Genomic DNA, 17,016 nt, shown 5'->3' on the forward strand with positions numbered 1-17,016 from the left:
GGAGTCTGATAGCTTGGATGGGGCCTTTCAGAAGATGGCTCACACCACTGAACGCCAATAGCACTAACTGGAAGAAGCTCACACTCCTAGAGTACCGGAGCTAAGACCTGCTAGAGATGGTTCACAAACATAGTGTCACATAGCACTTACAGGGAATTGCTGGCGAAAATCTCTCCCAGCTGAAAATGTATAGCCTCGATAGGTTAATACACAGAGGAAGAAGGCAATACCAGGCGCTGTGGAAGGATGCAAACACAGCAGGAGTCCCTTAGTATAAAGAGCTTCCATACTATAAGGATTCCTTTGCACTGAAAGGCTAATACATGGAGGAATCATACACTGCGCTCCCCACAGTACTGATGGGGCACTATTAAAGAAATATCACACTGTTGGAGCCCTACAATACTGACATTAGTCTGTGAGGGGCAGCGCACAACGCTTGAGTCTTGTAGCGCATATAGGGCACTTTAGGGACAGGCCCAGACTGCAGGTATGCTATGGACTTACCTGTACTACTGGAAGGATCCATCACATTATGGAGGTAAGGTGCATAAATGTTTATTAGTAGAAAACTCCTACAATTAAAATAACACCTATTGCTTTGCATGTACAAGGGTAGTAAGCTTACCTTAACATGCAACTGATGCCTAGATAACAAATGGGGGTTGGCCTCAACAAAGGTGGAGAAAACACCCCCACAGGGCTTACCTGACTCTGCTAACAGCACAAAGCCTTCACAGCCATCACTGTCAATAGAGATCCCATCTTCTGCAGCACCAACACTCCCGTCCAATGAGGTGGTATCGAAGGATTGCTGGGATGAAGTACGTTTCACCGAAAAGAACCGCATTCGACTGCTGCTGCTGACCGTTGATGCCAGAACCACCTCGTCTCCCTTCAGAACTGGGTCCCTACAATCAAACACAACTCATTGGTCACTAAGGGAGAATGAGCCATGGGCAGCAAATAGCGCTTACCAGGAATATTTACCAGGGCTAGTAAAAGGGGAAGGGAATCCCCAACGATGAGCTGTAGATGAGGTTACCATCCACCGGCTACACTAAGAGGGAGGGGTCAACAGCTATGGACCGCAGACTGAAAATGAGAAGTCTATGACTACATAGAGAGAGACCAGATCATTTGCTAAAAGTTCCAGAGAAGAGAGGTGGAATATTCTAACATTACATACAGAGTGGCATGGCAAATGACAAGATACGATAGAAAAAGAAGAGTGAGTTGCGATGAGAAAGAGAGAAAAGAGGAGATTCACCTGGCTTCTGCCTAAAAAAGTTAAGGAGTTAGCAGAAGTAGTTTTGCAATAGGGAGGGAGTCCCTAGTCTGGCTTTCAGGAGGTGGGGAAGATAGTATGGATAAGAGGAAGGGAGGGCAGAGATTAGTACTGATGTACAGACAGGAAGGGTGGATGTAATCATCTTCCGCAGAGAGGTGGTGACCAACCAGAGAGAGCAATTGCAAATTCTACAGACATGGTCTAGGGAATGGACTATCCTCCAATATATCACAGAGACAGTGCCAGATAAGGACCCAAGAATGGAAGGAACATCCAGACAAAGGTCAAAAATAAAAAGGGGGTCACCAGCGGAATGGGATGCCTAAGGGAACAGCTCCTCTGCTATAGGTCACATGGAGAAATATTGTCATTAGTCTTGAAAAATGCTGAGATGGTCATCAACCTTAGGCCACAGAAAGGAAAGTGGTGAACAGTGGCAAAGGGGTCACCAATCATGAACAAGAGAAAGGGATGGGTGGGATCATCAGCTACGATCTGAAGAGTGGAAAGTAGTCACGGGCTATAATACTTTACAATGAAGTTGTTTGTAGAAATGCAACAAAATGTTCCCCCCTCACCCGCCATCCCCTTGAAAAGGTCAATACTCTAATAAAAGTTAAAGGGAGAATGAGAAATAGGTGCTCTTGTGTTTCTATGCCTCTGCTGCTCACACGTGGAATGTATGATGGATATTAAAATGTGGTAGTGTCATGGAGAGGTAGATGCAAGTTAAGTCAGCTAGCAATTGGAGGCTGGACAGAGATGTCGTGCTGGGGCATTTCATATATGTAACCTGAACTTGGAGCCTAAAAAAGAGTAGGTCAGATCTAGTAATACAGTTGTCGCAAAAAAGTTATTGCATATTGTGCACCGATTTTGTGCGACCAGTAGGTAATCTTGTGACCTGACTTATGCACTATTAGGTTGATCCGCAAAATCACCATTTGCAGGGAGTCACAGACTGAGCTGCCTAATGAATATTAATTAGGCAGGTTGCAATTAGCAAGCCCCTGGCGATTGGCTACAAATAAAGGCAGAGTGGCCTGTAAAGGACAACAGACCACCATCCCTCTTTTTGCATTCCTTCAAAGCAGACCCGGTTCCATAAAGAAACTTGCATTAAACAAACATAATACAAGTTCTCCATTTGGTAAAATATCGGACGGAAGCAGGCAGTGGCCCACACCACTGGCTACCCCCTTCAGGTTGCCACCACAGTTCCCAAAGAGACCCCTTCCCCACTGCAAATCTGTTATCTCCTCCTCTTAGGTGTCGCTAACTGCACAATGATTTACGCCCTGGATTGCGGTTCCAAATCATTAATACCGAGTGTACCCATTATTACCGCGAATACCGATTCACTTTTATGAAGCAACTCCCCTTTTCTACCCCTTCCGAACTGGGATTGTGTACGAGTCATAAACCTCATTTTACGGGTTGCAAAAAGTTTCCAACTCGTAACATGTGTTTTGTACATTACAAAAAGAAATTCTGCGGTTGCAAACACAGCGATTTTCTGAATTGCAAGGTTTGGGATCGCAAAATCCTTAGTCCGTCTGGCCCAGTGTCTTTTGCACTTGTCTGATTCAAGGTTTTATTTTTGTGAACCTTTATTTTAACACAGATGAAGGAAATCTGCCGCTGACCGCGGCCCCCGCAGGGGGCCAATCGGCGGTCGGCGCCTTAGTGCCCCCGGGGCACCGGTCACCCCTCCACTCCCCACCGGGGGGGGCGGGGTCGCAGTCCGGAGCCCCCCTCCTTGGGATGGCCGGAAGTGACGCGCAAGGCGTGTCACTTCCTGGCCCTGGGGTGAGGGGGAGGCTATTCAGCCTTCCCCCACTCTCCTGGCGACCTCTTTGTCGCCCGCTTGATACATGATACAAGTGCATGCATTGTTCACATTGGGCGATTTCGGGCATTACTAAACCCCCCCCGCACCTCAATGGATAATCTGGTGCGGCGCTCGCGTGATCCGGGATGGGGGAATGTGTAATATGGTACGATTCTCTTAAGCACCCCCTGCTTGAAGGTGTAATGTAATTACGGTGCTCAGGTTAAGTCCTCTATTACATTCCGGTCGAGTTCGCGCTATATAAATATGCAACATGTAATTGCTAGCCTCCTATAAGGCAGATACATGACACAAGTACATACATCGTTCACATTACGCGATTGCAGGCATTACTAAACCCCCCGCACCTCAATGGTTAATCGGGTGCGGTGTTCGCGTGATTTGGCACAGGGATCGTATTATATGGTACGAATCGCTTACGCTACCCGTGCCTGCATGGTGTAGTGTAAATACGGTGCTCATGTAAAGCGCTCCAAGACCTTTGGCGTCGAGTTCGCGCTATACAAATAGGCAACTTGTATCTGCTGGCTTCCTATAAGGCAGACACCTGATACAAGTGCAGGCATGGTGCACAAGATTTTGCTCCCAATACCTTCGGGTCGAGTTCACGCTAGATAAATATGCAACGTGTATGGGCTGGATTTCTATAATGCAGACTCATGATGCAAGTGCAGGTATTAATTTGCTCGGGCCCACATTCGCGCGCATCAGGTGATTCCGGGCATTACGACACCCCCTGCACCCGAATGGGTTATTTGGCGGTGCTCGTGTCCAGCGCTCTAATAATTTCGCGCGCATTACGGTTGGAGCTAATCACTAATCCACCGTGCCCGAATAGGTATGCTAATACGGGGCTCATGTACTGCACTTCAAAACCTTCGGGCGGGTCACGCTGTGACTCTGGGAAGATAATTAATATCCACGTGCCCGATGTATGTATATATGGTGCTCACGAACTGCGCGCCATCACCTTCGGATCGGTTCGCGCTGTGGTTGCGACGCTGGGCAAATCACTGATCACCCCATGCCCAGATATGCATGCGTGCTGCTGGGCCTGGTCTACCTGGGCCCCCGAGGGTCGCGAGTTTGGGCGGCCCATGATCCCACTCCGTGCCCGAATATGTATATAGATACGGGGCATGCGAACTACGCTCCAGATACCGTCGGGCGAGTCGCACTGTGACGCCGGGCAGATCACTTAATCTCCCCGTGCCAGATTATGTATGTAAATACGGTGCTCAGGCACTGCACGCCAATACCGTCTGGTCGAGTTCGCGCGTTATAAAAGTGCTATTTACAGCAAGGGTCGTGCTGTCCGATCCTGACCACACGTGACCACGTGTCCCTCGTCTCCAACCTTTTTGCTGAAGGGGGGCTTGGCTCGTGTGTCGTTGTTGTCAGCAACAGATAAAGTATCAGCGTGTGGGTAACAGGCATCTGCTCTCCAGCAACTCCGTGTCCTGGGAGCACGCCCTAATTCTGAGGCCCACCCATAAAGGGGCCGAGGAGCAAAACAAGTAAATAGGCTCCATAGGCGGGCCTCTGGCCTTACAGCTGGGTGATAACCACCAGCATTTGGAGATAGGCCCAGGAAAAATAGGGCCTTTTCTGGATGTCTAGAGGACCATTGCCCGATCCCTCTGCGCTCCCGGCGCACGGTGGGATCGGGCATGAGCGTGCGTGGGTCCTCGGCCCTGGGACGCTGCCTCGCAAGGTCGCAGGTTCAAGTTACATTGATTCGGTTTCCGTTGGCGTACCTTTCGTGGCGTACCTTTCACCCCCCCCGCGCATCTTGCGTTTCGGGGGTCTCGTAGGCACGGTTTAAGTCACCCCTGCTCACGCGTCGCACGCGGGAGCTATAGTGCTGTGTAAAGGATCAATACCGTCCGTCAGAGCACACATTTTAGTGATTGCGTGTCCGTTGGCCTTTCGCCCGCGGGGCATACTTCGCAATGGTGGTCGGCCTCGCGAGCAAAGTAAATAAAGGGGAGTGCGACCGGCTAAGAAGCCGCATACCCTGTGCCGTGGGAGCCGGTAGGAGACTAGCGTGGGTTCACAGCCCCAATACACCAGCATTGCAAGGCTGGGAGCTGCCTGGGTCCCCGCTGATCACGAGCGGTGCAACACCTGTGGCGCTCCCTGGTTAAGGTTATCACCCCCCCTCCCGTCGGCTACGCTGCCGTTGAGGGTGGTGGGGGGCATGCAGTGGGCTGCGTGCGGCAGGCACAATGGACCTGGCACGGGGATCGTTAGTATGGTACGAATCTTGTAAGCTCCCCGTGCTTAAATGTGTAATGTTAATAAGGTGCTCAGGTAAAGCGCTCCAACACCTTCAGCTCGCGCTATATAATTATGCAACATGTATTGCTGGCTTCCTAAGGCAGATAAATGATACAAGTGCTTGCAATTTTCACATACGCGATTACGGGCATTAATAAACCCCCCACACCTCAATGGAGAATCTGGTGCGGTACTCGCGCGATTCGGTCGGGGAGCGGGTAATATGGTACGAATGTCGTAAGCACCCCCTGCGTGAAGAGGTAATATAAATATGGTGCTCATGTTAAACTGCTCCAATGCCTTCCGGTCAAGTTCGCGCTATATAACTATTCATCATGTATTGCAGGGTTCCTATAAGGCGGATACATGATACCAAGACATGCACTGTCCACATCACGCGATTACGGGTATTACGAATCCCCTATTCTCCCCGTGCCGGCTTGTGTAAATACGGTGCTCATATAAAGCGCTCCAATACCTTTGGCGTCGAGTCGCGCGATACAAATATGCAACATGTATGTGCTGGCTTCCTATAAGGCAGATACTTGATACAAGTGCATGCATTGTTCACGAAATTTGCACCAATACCTTCCGGTCGAGTGCGCGCTAGATAAATAGGCAACATGTGGTGGCTGGCTTCCTATGATGCAGACACATGATACAGGTACATGTATTACTCACAAGAATTTGCTCGTGCTCACATTCGCGCGCATTAGGCGTTTCCGGGCATTACGACGACTCCTGCACCTGAATGGGTTATTTGGTCGGTGCTTGTGTTCGGCGCTCTAATAATAAGTGGGAACACAAAGTCCACGGTCTTGGGTAACTTCCAGCGGTAGGTCATTTGGCAACAGATGAAGTATTAGCGTGTAGGTGACAGACATCTGCTCCCCAGCAGCACCGTGCCCTGGGAGCACGCGCGTTGCCCTAACTCTGAGGCCCACCCATAGGGGGGCCGAGTAGCAAATCAAGTAAATAGGTTCCATAGCTGGGTGAAACCGCCATCATTGGAGATAGGCCCAGGTAAAATAGGGTTTCTTCATGTCTAGAGGACCATTGCGGTTGGGGGTATCCCCCAACGGAATCACTGGTCGCGTACTGCAGCTGCAGGAGACTGGGATCCTGGTTTACGGACACTTAACCGCGCTCAGGGAGTGCTGCCGACCTACATATGGTGCTGCTGTCCCAATAACTGGGGTGTCAGTGGGGCAAACACAAGGGGACATTATGTCAATAGAACACTTGTCACGCCCAGGGTGCATGCAATCTCTACTTCAACGGAGCTGGAATTTGGCACTGTTAAGGATGCTCTGGGTTTGTGGGGTGGCAACCCCCCCCCGCCACCCTAGTACTAGGAAGCATGATGGGAGGGGCGAAGTAGGACTTAGTCATCCCTCAATGCTTGAACTTTACAGACAGCGCGCAATGCTTAAGTCAGACAGATTCCCGAAGCTGGTAGGCCTAGGGGGTCTCATCACTGAGGGATCTGTAGGGGCTTAACTCCCATAAGGAATAAGGGATGGTGGGCAGGGGCAAGAGCCACCCCTTGCCCATGGTCACGCGCGGGCAGCTAGGAGCACTCCTGTGCTCCAGGTTTAGCAATCAGAGGGGATTGGCCGAGGATTAAGTAAAACCCTTCTCGCCTTAATAGCCAAAGAGGGCAGGCCCAGAATTGTGAAGAGGTGTAACTTTCCCGCTGGGGGGCGAATAGTTCTTGGCACATCTTCGCAGGCCCAACTGGTCCTTTATTCAGCAGACCCTATCCGATTGGGATGGCGTCTCGGGCTTTAGGGACATAGATGGGGCCATCTACAACACCAGGAGCTTTAGCTCACTGGTAAGTCTTGGGCCTGTGGATATAGGGGATCTCACAGGGTTTGAGTCCCTAGCGCTGTCATGCGGTGGCAGAATTTCAAACTCTTCTTTCTGCTAGGATGGTTCCCTTCCAGCTAGTTGCAGGAAGCCCTAGATAGGAGAGGTTGCAGGTAAGACTATAGCGGGTTGGTGGGGGGCCCTGGCTGCGACGGTTAGCCGCCTCCAGGGCTGTGGCGGAGTTACAGGGCGATCTGGAAGCAGGCCGGTACAAAGGGTACCTCTGCGCGGCACCATAGGGGGTGCCTGAGCCAAAACCGAGGAGCCTCAAGGGAGGTCCCGGAAGCCGTGTCGGCGCCCCGCTAGTCCTGCGGGCGGTTGTGGGCCTGAACAACCGGGGGTTTGCTATGCGACGCTCCGCCCCGAGAGGGGGGGCGTGAGTAGAATTACCAACGGCACGTGATCGTAGAAAGAATCACCTGGGGGGCAGCAACGGCGGGCAACGCTCCCGCGCTGCCCGGCTCATCAGGCGGGCAGGCGACCCAGTTGGTTGCCTGCCCTTGGATCGCCCGTAAGATAACCCACCCATTACATATACTGGAATTATGTAATAAACCTGCAGCATTGTGTTACCCAACACCAACTGTCTTGTGTGTGTCATTTGGGTAACCTATTATGGGGGAGGGGGGACAGCGGGTTGCCCCTGGGGGTACTAAAAACCATGTGCGTGTTTAGCAACTGGCACACGGGCACGTCAGAATACAGAGAAACAGCGGACCATAGATAGGACAGAAACACAGTAGATTATAAGACATGGGTAGCAGCCAAGGAGTGTGGTCAAGCCGAAAACAGCACAGGAGGGGTGTAGGAGGAATGCTAAAATCCATGTTTAGCAGAATAGAGGTAGTCGCAAGCACAGAATTTGAGTGGACTATGTGCGAAGTATACAAACCACTTGTGCCCTTGCACTTTGCAGTGATTCACAAGCATGGGTATCTACAGGGAGTTAATAAATAATTTTTTTTTAAGTAAAAGGGGGCTGGGACGGAGAGGTGAGAAGCCACAGGTCTACATATCTATGGCCAGTGCAGGTGCGAGCCTACAATCCACTGGTCTCAACGGGAAGCACCGAAGTGCTGTGAGGCCAGTGTGCACAGCAGTAGACTGACAGGCAGCAGGGCAACAAAGTATTGCTGCCAGTTAAGCAACAGCTGGGATGCTGCTGCTGATCACTGCTTTGTAGCACTTTGTGGGGTATACCAATTGTGACAGTAAATGCCACAGGCCTCGGCGGCTTTCTCTAGCTCTACTGCTGCTGGATGTACCAATTAAGGGTGCTGCCAAAGTGTTAAATGGTAGCCCTTTCGTCTGCAACACAAAGTATGAATGCAGGCTTTATACACCCAGTTTACTTATTCCAATGATTTTGCTTCTGCAGTAAAACACAAAAAGGTTAACTTACCTGCAGGAGTTGCTTTATAGCTTGAAGACTTTTCTGGATCCACATGCGGTGCATCATTATGACATCTAGTGGTTGGGTCCGGAGATGTCTCTTCTTGTTTTTGGGTAGAGCCTGGGCAGCACATGCGCTGCTCTGCCAGGCATGCTGCATTTGAGTATGGCCTTGAAGCCCCGCCCACTCTGTCCATATTTGTCATTAGCTTGTGTCATTGTCCTTCTTAAATGTTGGCTTATGATTCATAAATAGGCTTGCTAGTCCCTGCTTAGTACCGCCTTGTCTTCATTTGTAACCTCCCATGAGGACTGGCCCTTTTACTTAGTTTGTTACCCTCTACATCTTATTTAGTCTGTAAGCACTATTTTATTTAATGAGTTTCACCTACTGCAGGCACAACAGGCTTTCCTGCAATATTCAGCGCGCCATGCGCGCTTTCACTTTCAAGCAGACCCGGACAATAGCGGCTGCTTCTTTAAAATGCAATAGGTCTCGCATTTACAAGAGTTAGAGCTATTTGCATTGTAAATGAAAATGCCTTTTATTTATGTGTTAGTTATTAAAATGGATAAATTAAAGGCATTGTCAGTTACGATAACTATAGCTCAAACTGTCGCAAATACGAGACCTATTGCATTGCAAATGCTTGTTTTTCTCTCTGGTGTTGTCAGCTATTTGGTGATTTGTCCATCCCTCTATGGCAGACACACCCCAATGTCCCCGTGTGTGGTTGTCATCTTCAGATTGTTTTTTGCCCTTTTGGTGACCTCTGATGTTTGTGGAATTAACAGCTTTTGTTGTAATGAGATGTATTGGCTTCTTGCTTACTCTAACCTTTTCTATAGAGAGCAAAAAGGTTGCATGTGAATCAAGTAAAGTCTTCAAGCTGCAAATCTGCTCTTACAGGTAAGTCAATCTTTTTGTTTTTTAGTGAGAATCTTTTCTGGAGTCAAGTGCTGTGCATGGATTATAAAGGGGTATTCCCCCACTTTGGAGGCTGGGCTGAAGTGAATGTGAGTTTTCAAATAGATATCTTAGAACTTTCTATCCCACCTGTGCCTTTCCGTTAGTTCGTATGTCAATGCAGTAGTGTCTTGTGAAACTGTGAACTGATGACTAGGTAGCTGCCATGCAGATGTGGACATCGTCGCTAGATTGACTAATTTGGCTCCTTTCGTTCTAGTTCAGCATGCTCTTGGTTTTGTATCCAATGTCACCCCTGCCTCCTTGTAACACGTTTGGATTGTTGGAACTATCCATCTTTCAATGGTATCTTTTGCGACTGCCCTCCTGACAACTTCCGTGTTTAGGGTTCGTTCTACTGAGGTTTTGGTAGTTGAAATAAAGCTGGCAGTTGTACTGCCTGGTTAACATGGAGTGACTTAGGGCAGAAAATGTGGGTTCGAGCTCATGACCACCTTGTCCTTGTGTATGTGTAAGTATGGCTCCTGCACTGTTAAGGTCTGTAGCTCACTGACACTTCTTAGTGATGTAATGGCTATCAAGAAGGCTCTTTTCAATGTCAGAAATGGGAGTCCTACTTTATGCATGGGCATGACTTCATTAGTTGAGTTAGTAACTGGATAAGGGTCTGCATTAGAGTGGGTGATGAGCTTGGTGGTGCGAATCTCTTTACCCCTTCCAGAAAGACTTTGAGGACTGGTGTGGTAAATAAATATTTCCCTACACTGTCCCTTGTGTATGCTATTATAGCTGCTGGGCGTATCTTGATGGATTTGTATGTTAGTTTTCCACTGAGTAGATGTGTTAGGTATCTTACAATGATAGTGTCCATTGTCCAATCGTGTATTTTCTCTCTCGTACATAAACAGATAAATCCCTTCCATTTGTCTGTATTTCATTTGTGTGTGCTTGCTTTCCTAGCCACTCTAAGGATTTCCATGCATCTCTGAGGCAGACCCCAGTGTATAAATTCAAAACACTCAGGAGCCATGGATGGTTCGTGGTGACACACTTGTTCCCACCCTGCATAGCAGTAGATTCTGTTATGTCAGTATCCTTATTACTCTGCTCTATCTCCATCAGGTGTGAAAAACATACTTGTCTGGCCCACTGTGGGGCAAATAATATCACTTACACTGTTGTTTGTCGGCACTTGCTTATCCCAAGAGGTACTACTAAGATAGGTGAAAAGACATAATACAATGTCGCTGACCAATTTATCAAGAGTGCATTCCTTTGGGACAGCAGGTGTGGGTATCTTGATGCAAAGTTTTGCTATTATGAATGTTATGTGTTGCGAATAGGCAGAGTGCCACAATACTGGAAGATTGTTGCACCACTTCTTGACTGAGCTCCCATTCGTGTGATGCATATTCCTTTCTGCCTCTCTTTTGTATGTCTGATGTATGTATTGATGTCAGTTCAATACTTGTCTGTACAGAGTATTTACATATCCCCAGTGCTAATGTTGATAGTGTGAACTGTCTTGCACCCTTGTTTATTTAGGTAGGACACTGTTATACTGTCTGTTGGTGTTTGTAGAAGGCTTTTAGCACTATAAACAGTCTTCAATTCTAGGACATGTATGTGGCTCACTGCCTTCTGTGGGTTCCATTTTACATGCAGTTTCCTCATAGACGCACTCCATACTGTATAGGATGTATCTGTTGTGATGATCACATTTGGTGAAGGCGGTTTGAAAGGGCTGTCCACAGTCATGTTCTCTTCCTTCCACTACTCTATCTCACTCTGCATGTTTCCTGTGAAAACCACTAGATCCTCCTAGCCCTCCATTCATTGTCTGTGTCCATTTTGTTTACTATCATACCTGGATTGGTCTTGTGATTTCTAGAATGTGGAATCAGGCATGTGAGATCAGGAGTATTAAGTACACCATCATGCCCAGCAGCCTCATCACAGATCTCGCTGTCAGAGAAAGTCCCTTCGGGTAGAGGTGAGTTTACTCCCTCAATTGCCAAGTCTCTCTTCTGTATGGGGAGGTACCTCTCCTTCGCCATGCTCAAAGACTTTCTCTCTTGAGGATGCTGGGAAGGATTTCTCCATCTTTAAAGAGAAATCCACCTTGTTTAATGTTTGCTTCATGACCTGTATGTTCTCTTTGCATTTTTGTCATGAGCTCGTCCTTACCAACCAGTTGTTTAGGTAGGAATGCACATGTATACCCTGCCTTCTCCAATGAGCCGCCACCACTGTAAGGCACTTTCTGAAAACCGTTGGCACAGATTTGATCACAAACAGCATAACCCTGAAGCGATTATGTGAGTTATTGATCACAAAACCAAGATACTTTTTGTGCTCTGTGTTCATCAGGATATATAAATAGGCGATGTTGAGCTCTTTGGTCGCCATGTAGTCTCCTTTCATCATCCTCTGTATGACCCTCTACAGTATTGTCATTCTGAACCCATGTGTTTTTATTCATTTGTTTAGAAATCTGATGTTTATGTTTGGTCTAAAAGTCAAATATTTTTGAGGATGAGGAGGTATATTGAATACGCTCCTCGATTACTTCCTTCTTTTGAATCTTCTCTTTGACTTCTTTGTACAATAACTCATTTATCCCCTGTTGCAGGGGTATCAGTTACTGTCCTCTGGAAACACTTTCCTTTGGCTTGGTGATATATTCCATGGTTCTATGCTGTATAAAGCTGAATTAAGTTTAATACCCATTTGTCGGAGATTATTTTGCTTCACTCCAGGAGGAATCCTCCTACCCTGCCCCCCCCCACCTGTTTGATAGCAGAGGCATCCTTTATGCAGTCACTTTCTTGAGGGCGCTGCTCGTCTTGTGGTTTGGCCTTTCCTTGAAGCTATTTCCAGAGAGGACTGTCTCTGGAATAGCAGTGGGTACTATGGCATTCCTGTTGACTAAGCAAAGCTTGTTTATGGACTCTGGCTCAGTTGTGTGGTTGGTTGAAAACTCTCTACTGCTGGGTGTCAAGCCCACCTTGAATGAGCCCCTATTTTATAGGGCCGCAACTGCCTTGTCCCTTTTCATCTGCTGTAGGGATTCATCTGGAGCTGTTTCAAATAGTTCCGCCTCAGTGAATGGAATTTTAATGATGGAGGATTGTACTTTTTGTTTGAAGCCAGAGACTTTCATTCATGCATGTTTTCAGTGTTGTGCCCGTGCACAACTGCCTGCTGGTTGTGTCTGATACATCAAGGACCAATTTCTCACGTGTTCACTATTGTCTTGCTTTTTTGTATGACAGCTTTCGCCTTTTTCTTCAATTGGTCAGGGAGGTGTTACATTAGCTCCTCCATCCTCTACCATTGTTGGTATCTATATCTATTCAGGAGAACATTGTTCTCTCTCAATTCTTTCCTCACTGTTTTAATCCTCTTGCTCTCCTCCGGTGGAGGGCCCGTGGATGTGGGTGCACTGGCTCTTTTACAGGCTGTGCAAACTATGATGGAGTCTACTGAGGCACTAGTCTTGATGCAGGTATGTATCCATGTAGTGTTTGTATTTATTGTCCACCCTGGGTGTGACCACTTTGCAGGGCTTCTTCTTTGATCCATGATGCTGGGACAAATAGTTTGGTAGAGGCCCCTCTTCTGTGCGGGGCCCAGGGTTTCTTGTAGGAAGCAAGACTCTGCTCTTCCATTAGTTATATTCTGTAGGAGTCTGCTGCACTTTTGATGACAGCGTAATACATAGAGATGTTATCCGGTGGTGAAGGGCTAGATGAGTATGAATCTATGCTCTCCTCTGAAGAGTCTGCTTTAAGGTCTTCCCAAGTCTCTTCTGCAGGGCTTTTCAACTCCACTAGTTGCTCAAATTGTTCTTTCTCCTTGTAGAAGAGTTCTTCCTCTTGTTCTTACATTTTTTATGGAGTCGTCAACTCCTTCTTCATTTGTCATAGCTTTGGCTTGAGTCTCTGTTTCTTCCTTCTAACTTGAGTCTTCCTTTTCAGGGTCAAGGAGTCCTTGTTGTTCCAATTTTTGTCCCTCTCTTATCACCTCTTTCTGAGTGGAGTCAGGTTTCGAAGGTTTACCCAAGGGGTGACTATGTGCTTTGACCTGTGGTGCTCTTTGGACATGTGTTTCCCTATCGGATGCCAGTTGTTTCAATACCATGGGTGCCTTTATTGACTTTCGATCCAAATGTTTCTGCTCCATACCTGTTCTGACTATAGCCCTTCTGGAGTTTATCTCTTGAAATGTTTAGTGTCTTTCAACTCTTTTTCGGTGATTCATTGCTCTTGAGGTTGACATAGGCCCGTCTGACGTCAGAACCCTAGTCCTGGGCTCATATGGCATCCTTGGGCATCTCCTCGACGAATGACAGTCCAAGCTGCTTGAGGGACTCCTGCTTGGTCTGTGACTGCATCATGGAGATGGTCCACCTCTGCTTCTCCCTTACCTGAAAGAAACTCAGGAAGAATTCTTCATCAGCCTTGCACCCCTCGTAAATGTAATCCTTGGGAAGGCAAGAACAGCACACCTTGTGCTTATCCTTTCAGATAAGTTTGTGGTAGCAGTTTGGGCAGAATCTAAAGGGGTATTGTCAACATCTTCTGGTAGAATCAATGTCCAGGTGTCGCTGCCAATTATCATGGAGCCATACCTATAGCACAAGTTACTACTTGTGTAACGATATATCTGTAAGAGACATTAGTTAGTGATAGATTCCTTACCTTAGAATATCCCCAGGCATCAGACTGGATCCGGAAAGTTTTTTCGTTAGCAGTACCCCTGCGCGTCAGTAGGTGGCGTCGTGCGGCTCCGCGTCAGTCGCTGGCATCGTATGAGCCGAGATGACGTCACGGAGACTACTTAGGCGCCAACCATGCGCGCTGACGTCAGTTCTGTACACGACTTTCCGCGCCAGGAACGCAGAGCCATGCAAGAAACTGACCACTGGTGCCATAAAGGGGATGACCTTAACCCTAGAAATCATTTCGCAGAACAGGGAGGATTGGTGGGGCGGTAAGGAATGTATCACTAACTAATGTCTCTTATAGATATATCGTTACACAAGTAGTAACTTGTGCATCTGAAAGAGACATATTAACGATTCCTTACCTTAGAATAGATACCCCAGCAATACCAACCCCGGTGGTGGGTCTGCGAATAGATTACCCCAGCAAATCACGGAGAACAGAACAGCCAAAGAAGCAGTCTCTCCAGACCGGACTGTCAAAGCAGTAATGCTTGGTAAACGTGTGCAGCGAGGCCCACGTAGCTGCCTGACAAATGTCCTGCAAGGGGACGCCGCATCCCAAGACAGTAGTGGCTGCCATTGCCCTGGTAGAATGAGCACGCAGCCCCACAGGAGGCTCCTGCTTAGCCAACGAGTAACAGGCCTTGATGTAAAGAACGACCCACAGAGAGATGGTCCGCTTGTGCACAGCCCGACCTCTTTTGGCGCCCACGTAGCCAACAAAGAGCTGGTCATCCACCCGGAACGGTCGTGTGCGCTGCAGGTAGAACGAGCGCGCATGTTTTGGGTCCAGACGGTGGAGCCTCTCTTCCTCTTTCAAAGGATGCGGAGTCGGAAAGAAGGTGGGCAAAGTGATGGTCTGCCCGATGTGTAAGGGCGTGACAACCTTTGGCAAGAAGGACGGGTCCTTAAAACCACTTTGTCCGGATGAACAAAAAGGAAAGAAGGTTTGGAAGAAAGAGCCTGGATCTCACTCACTCTTCTGGCAGAGGTGGTAGCCGCCAGGAAAGGCGTCTTGAGAGTGAGAAGACGCAAAGGACAGGTATGAAGGGGCTCGAAAGGAGCGCACATCAGATATGTCAAGACAAGGTTTAAGTCACATTAAGGCATGATGAGCGGCACAGGAGGGAACGTGTGCATAATGCCTTTTAGGAAACGGTTAACAACCAGGGACTTAAAAAGCGAAGGCTGATCTGGAAGTCGTAACAAGGCAGAGATGGGAGAAAGATAACCTTTGATAGTGCCCAGAGCAGAGCCCTGCTGGGCCAAAGAAAGAAGGAACAGAAGGACTTCGGAAAGAGGGGCAGAAAGGGGATCCACAGCCTTAGCTGTGCACCATGCCACAAACTTGTTCCACCTGCAGGCGTATACCGTTTTAGTGGCTGCCAGAATGACATCACAGACTGCGGGAGGAAGAGCGACAGCTGTCAACTGTCGCCGCTCAATCTCCACGCATGGAAGTGGAGGCTGGACAGGTTTGGGTGAAGGACCGTCCCCTGCTGCTGCGACAGAAGATCCTCCCGAAGAGGCAGTCGTATGGGGGGATCGATCGCCATGCTGAGTAGCTCGGGATACCAGTATCTTCATGCCCAATCCGGAGCCACAAGGATGACTTGGGCCAGGTGGCGCCGAAGGTTCTTCAGCACTCTGGGCAGAAGTGGTATAGGCGGAAAGGCGTAAATAGACCGCAACTCCACTCGCGACGAAAAGCGTCGCTTAGCGAGTGCCACCTTGGAAATTCCAATGAGCAGAACGGATGACATTGCGCATTCTCTTCGGTGGCGAATAGATCTAACCAAGGCTCTCCCCACTGCTGAAAGAGACCTTGCACCACGTCCGAGTGCAGACGTCATTCGTGATCCATCAAGCACCGGCGGCTGAGTTCGTCCGCCCTGGCGTTCAGAGAACCTGCCAGGTGTTGAACCACCACGGTGATGCCTTGATGTTCCAGCCATGTCCAGAGGCGCAGAGCCTCCTGACATAGGGTCCAGGACCCCACCCCGCCCTGTTTGTTGCAATACCACATGGCAGTGGTGTTGTCCGTGAACACCTGCACCACACTTCCCCGGTCAGAGGGAAGGAATGCCTTCAGTGCAAGTCGGATCGCCCGAAGCTCCAAAACGTTGATATGGAGTCAGGGCTCCGTCGGAGACCAGAGTCCTCGGATCTCCGCCTCTCCCAAGTGGCCTCCCCATCCCAGGAGGGACGCATCTGTCACCACTGTGTGCTCCGGATGGGGAAGGGAGAGGGATCTGCCATTGACCCAAACGCGATTCGTGAGCCACCACTGCAATTGTCGTGCAGTACCCTTCGAGATATGGACATGATCGGACAGGTTGCCCTGATGCTGCGCCCACTGGAACTTCAGGTCCCACTGCAGAGCCCGCATATGCCATCTGGCATGCGGCACTAGCAGGATGCCGGAGGGTCATCATGACTGAAACCCGGGATAGAGGCTGAAAGATCGGAATCATAGGCTGAATATCCCGGTCTCGCTGCTCGGGAGGATAAACCCGAAACAGCGTCGAATCCAGAACCGCTCCGATGATGGGGAGCGTCTGAGGGGGACTCCGATGCGACTTCTGCACGTTGATGGAGAACCCCAGCAAATGCAGGAGGTCAGCCGTAGTCTGAAGGTGGTTGACGACTGCCTAGGGCAAGCCCGTCTTCAG

The 17,016-nt window shown here is 48.8% G+C and overlaps 1 protein-coding gene across 7 annotated transcripts in view; it reads right to left on the reverse strand.

Moving 5' to 3' along the window:
- Positions 1-17,016, reverse strand: part of BLTP3A (bridge-like lipid transfer protein family member 3A) — a 1,033,704-nt gene that overhangs the window by 234,577 nt on the left and 782,111 nt on the right. For all 7 annotated transcript variants that reach the window (XM_085645841.1, XM_085645832.1, XM_085645827.1 and 4 more), the window contains one exon: positions 709-911. In XM_085645841.1, coding sequence (XP_085501967.1) covers positions 709-911 — 203 coding nt within the window. The remainder of the gene's footprint in view (positions 1-708; positions 912-17,016) is intronic.

Source organism: Triturus cristatus, chromosome 1_1 (genome assembly GCF_964204655.1).
Source record: "Triturus cristatus chromosome 1_1, aTriCri1.1, whole genome shotgun sequence".
Classification (NCBI taxonomy): Eukaryota; Metazoa; Chordata; class Amphibia; order Caudata; family Salamandridae; genus Triturus; species Triturus cristatus.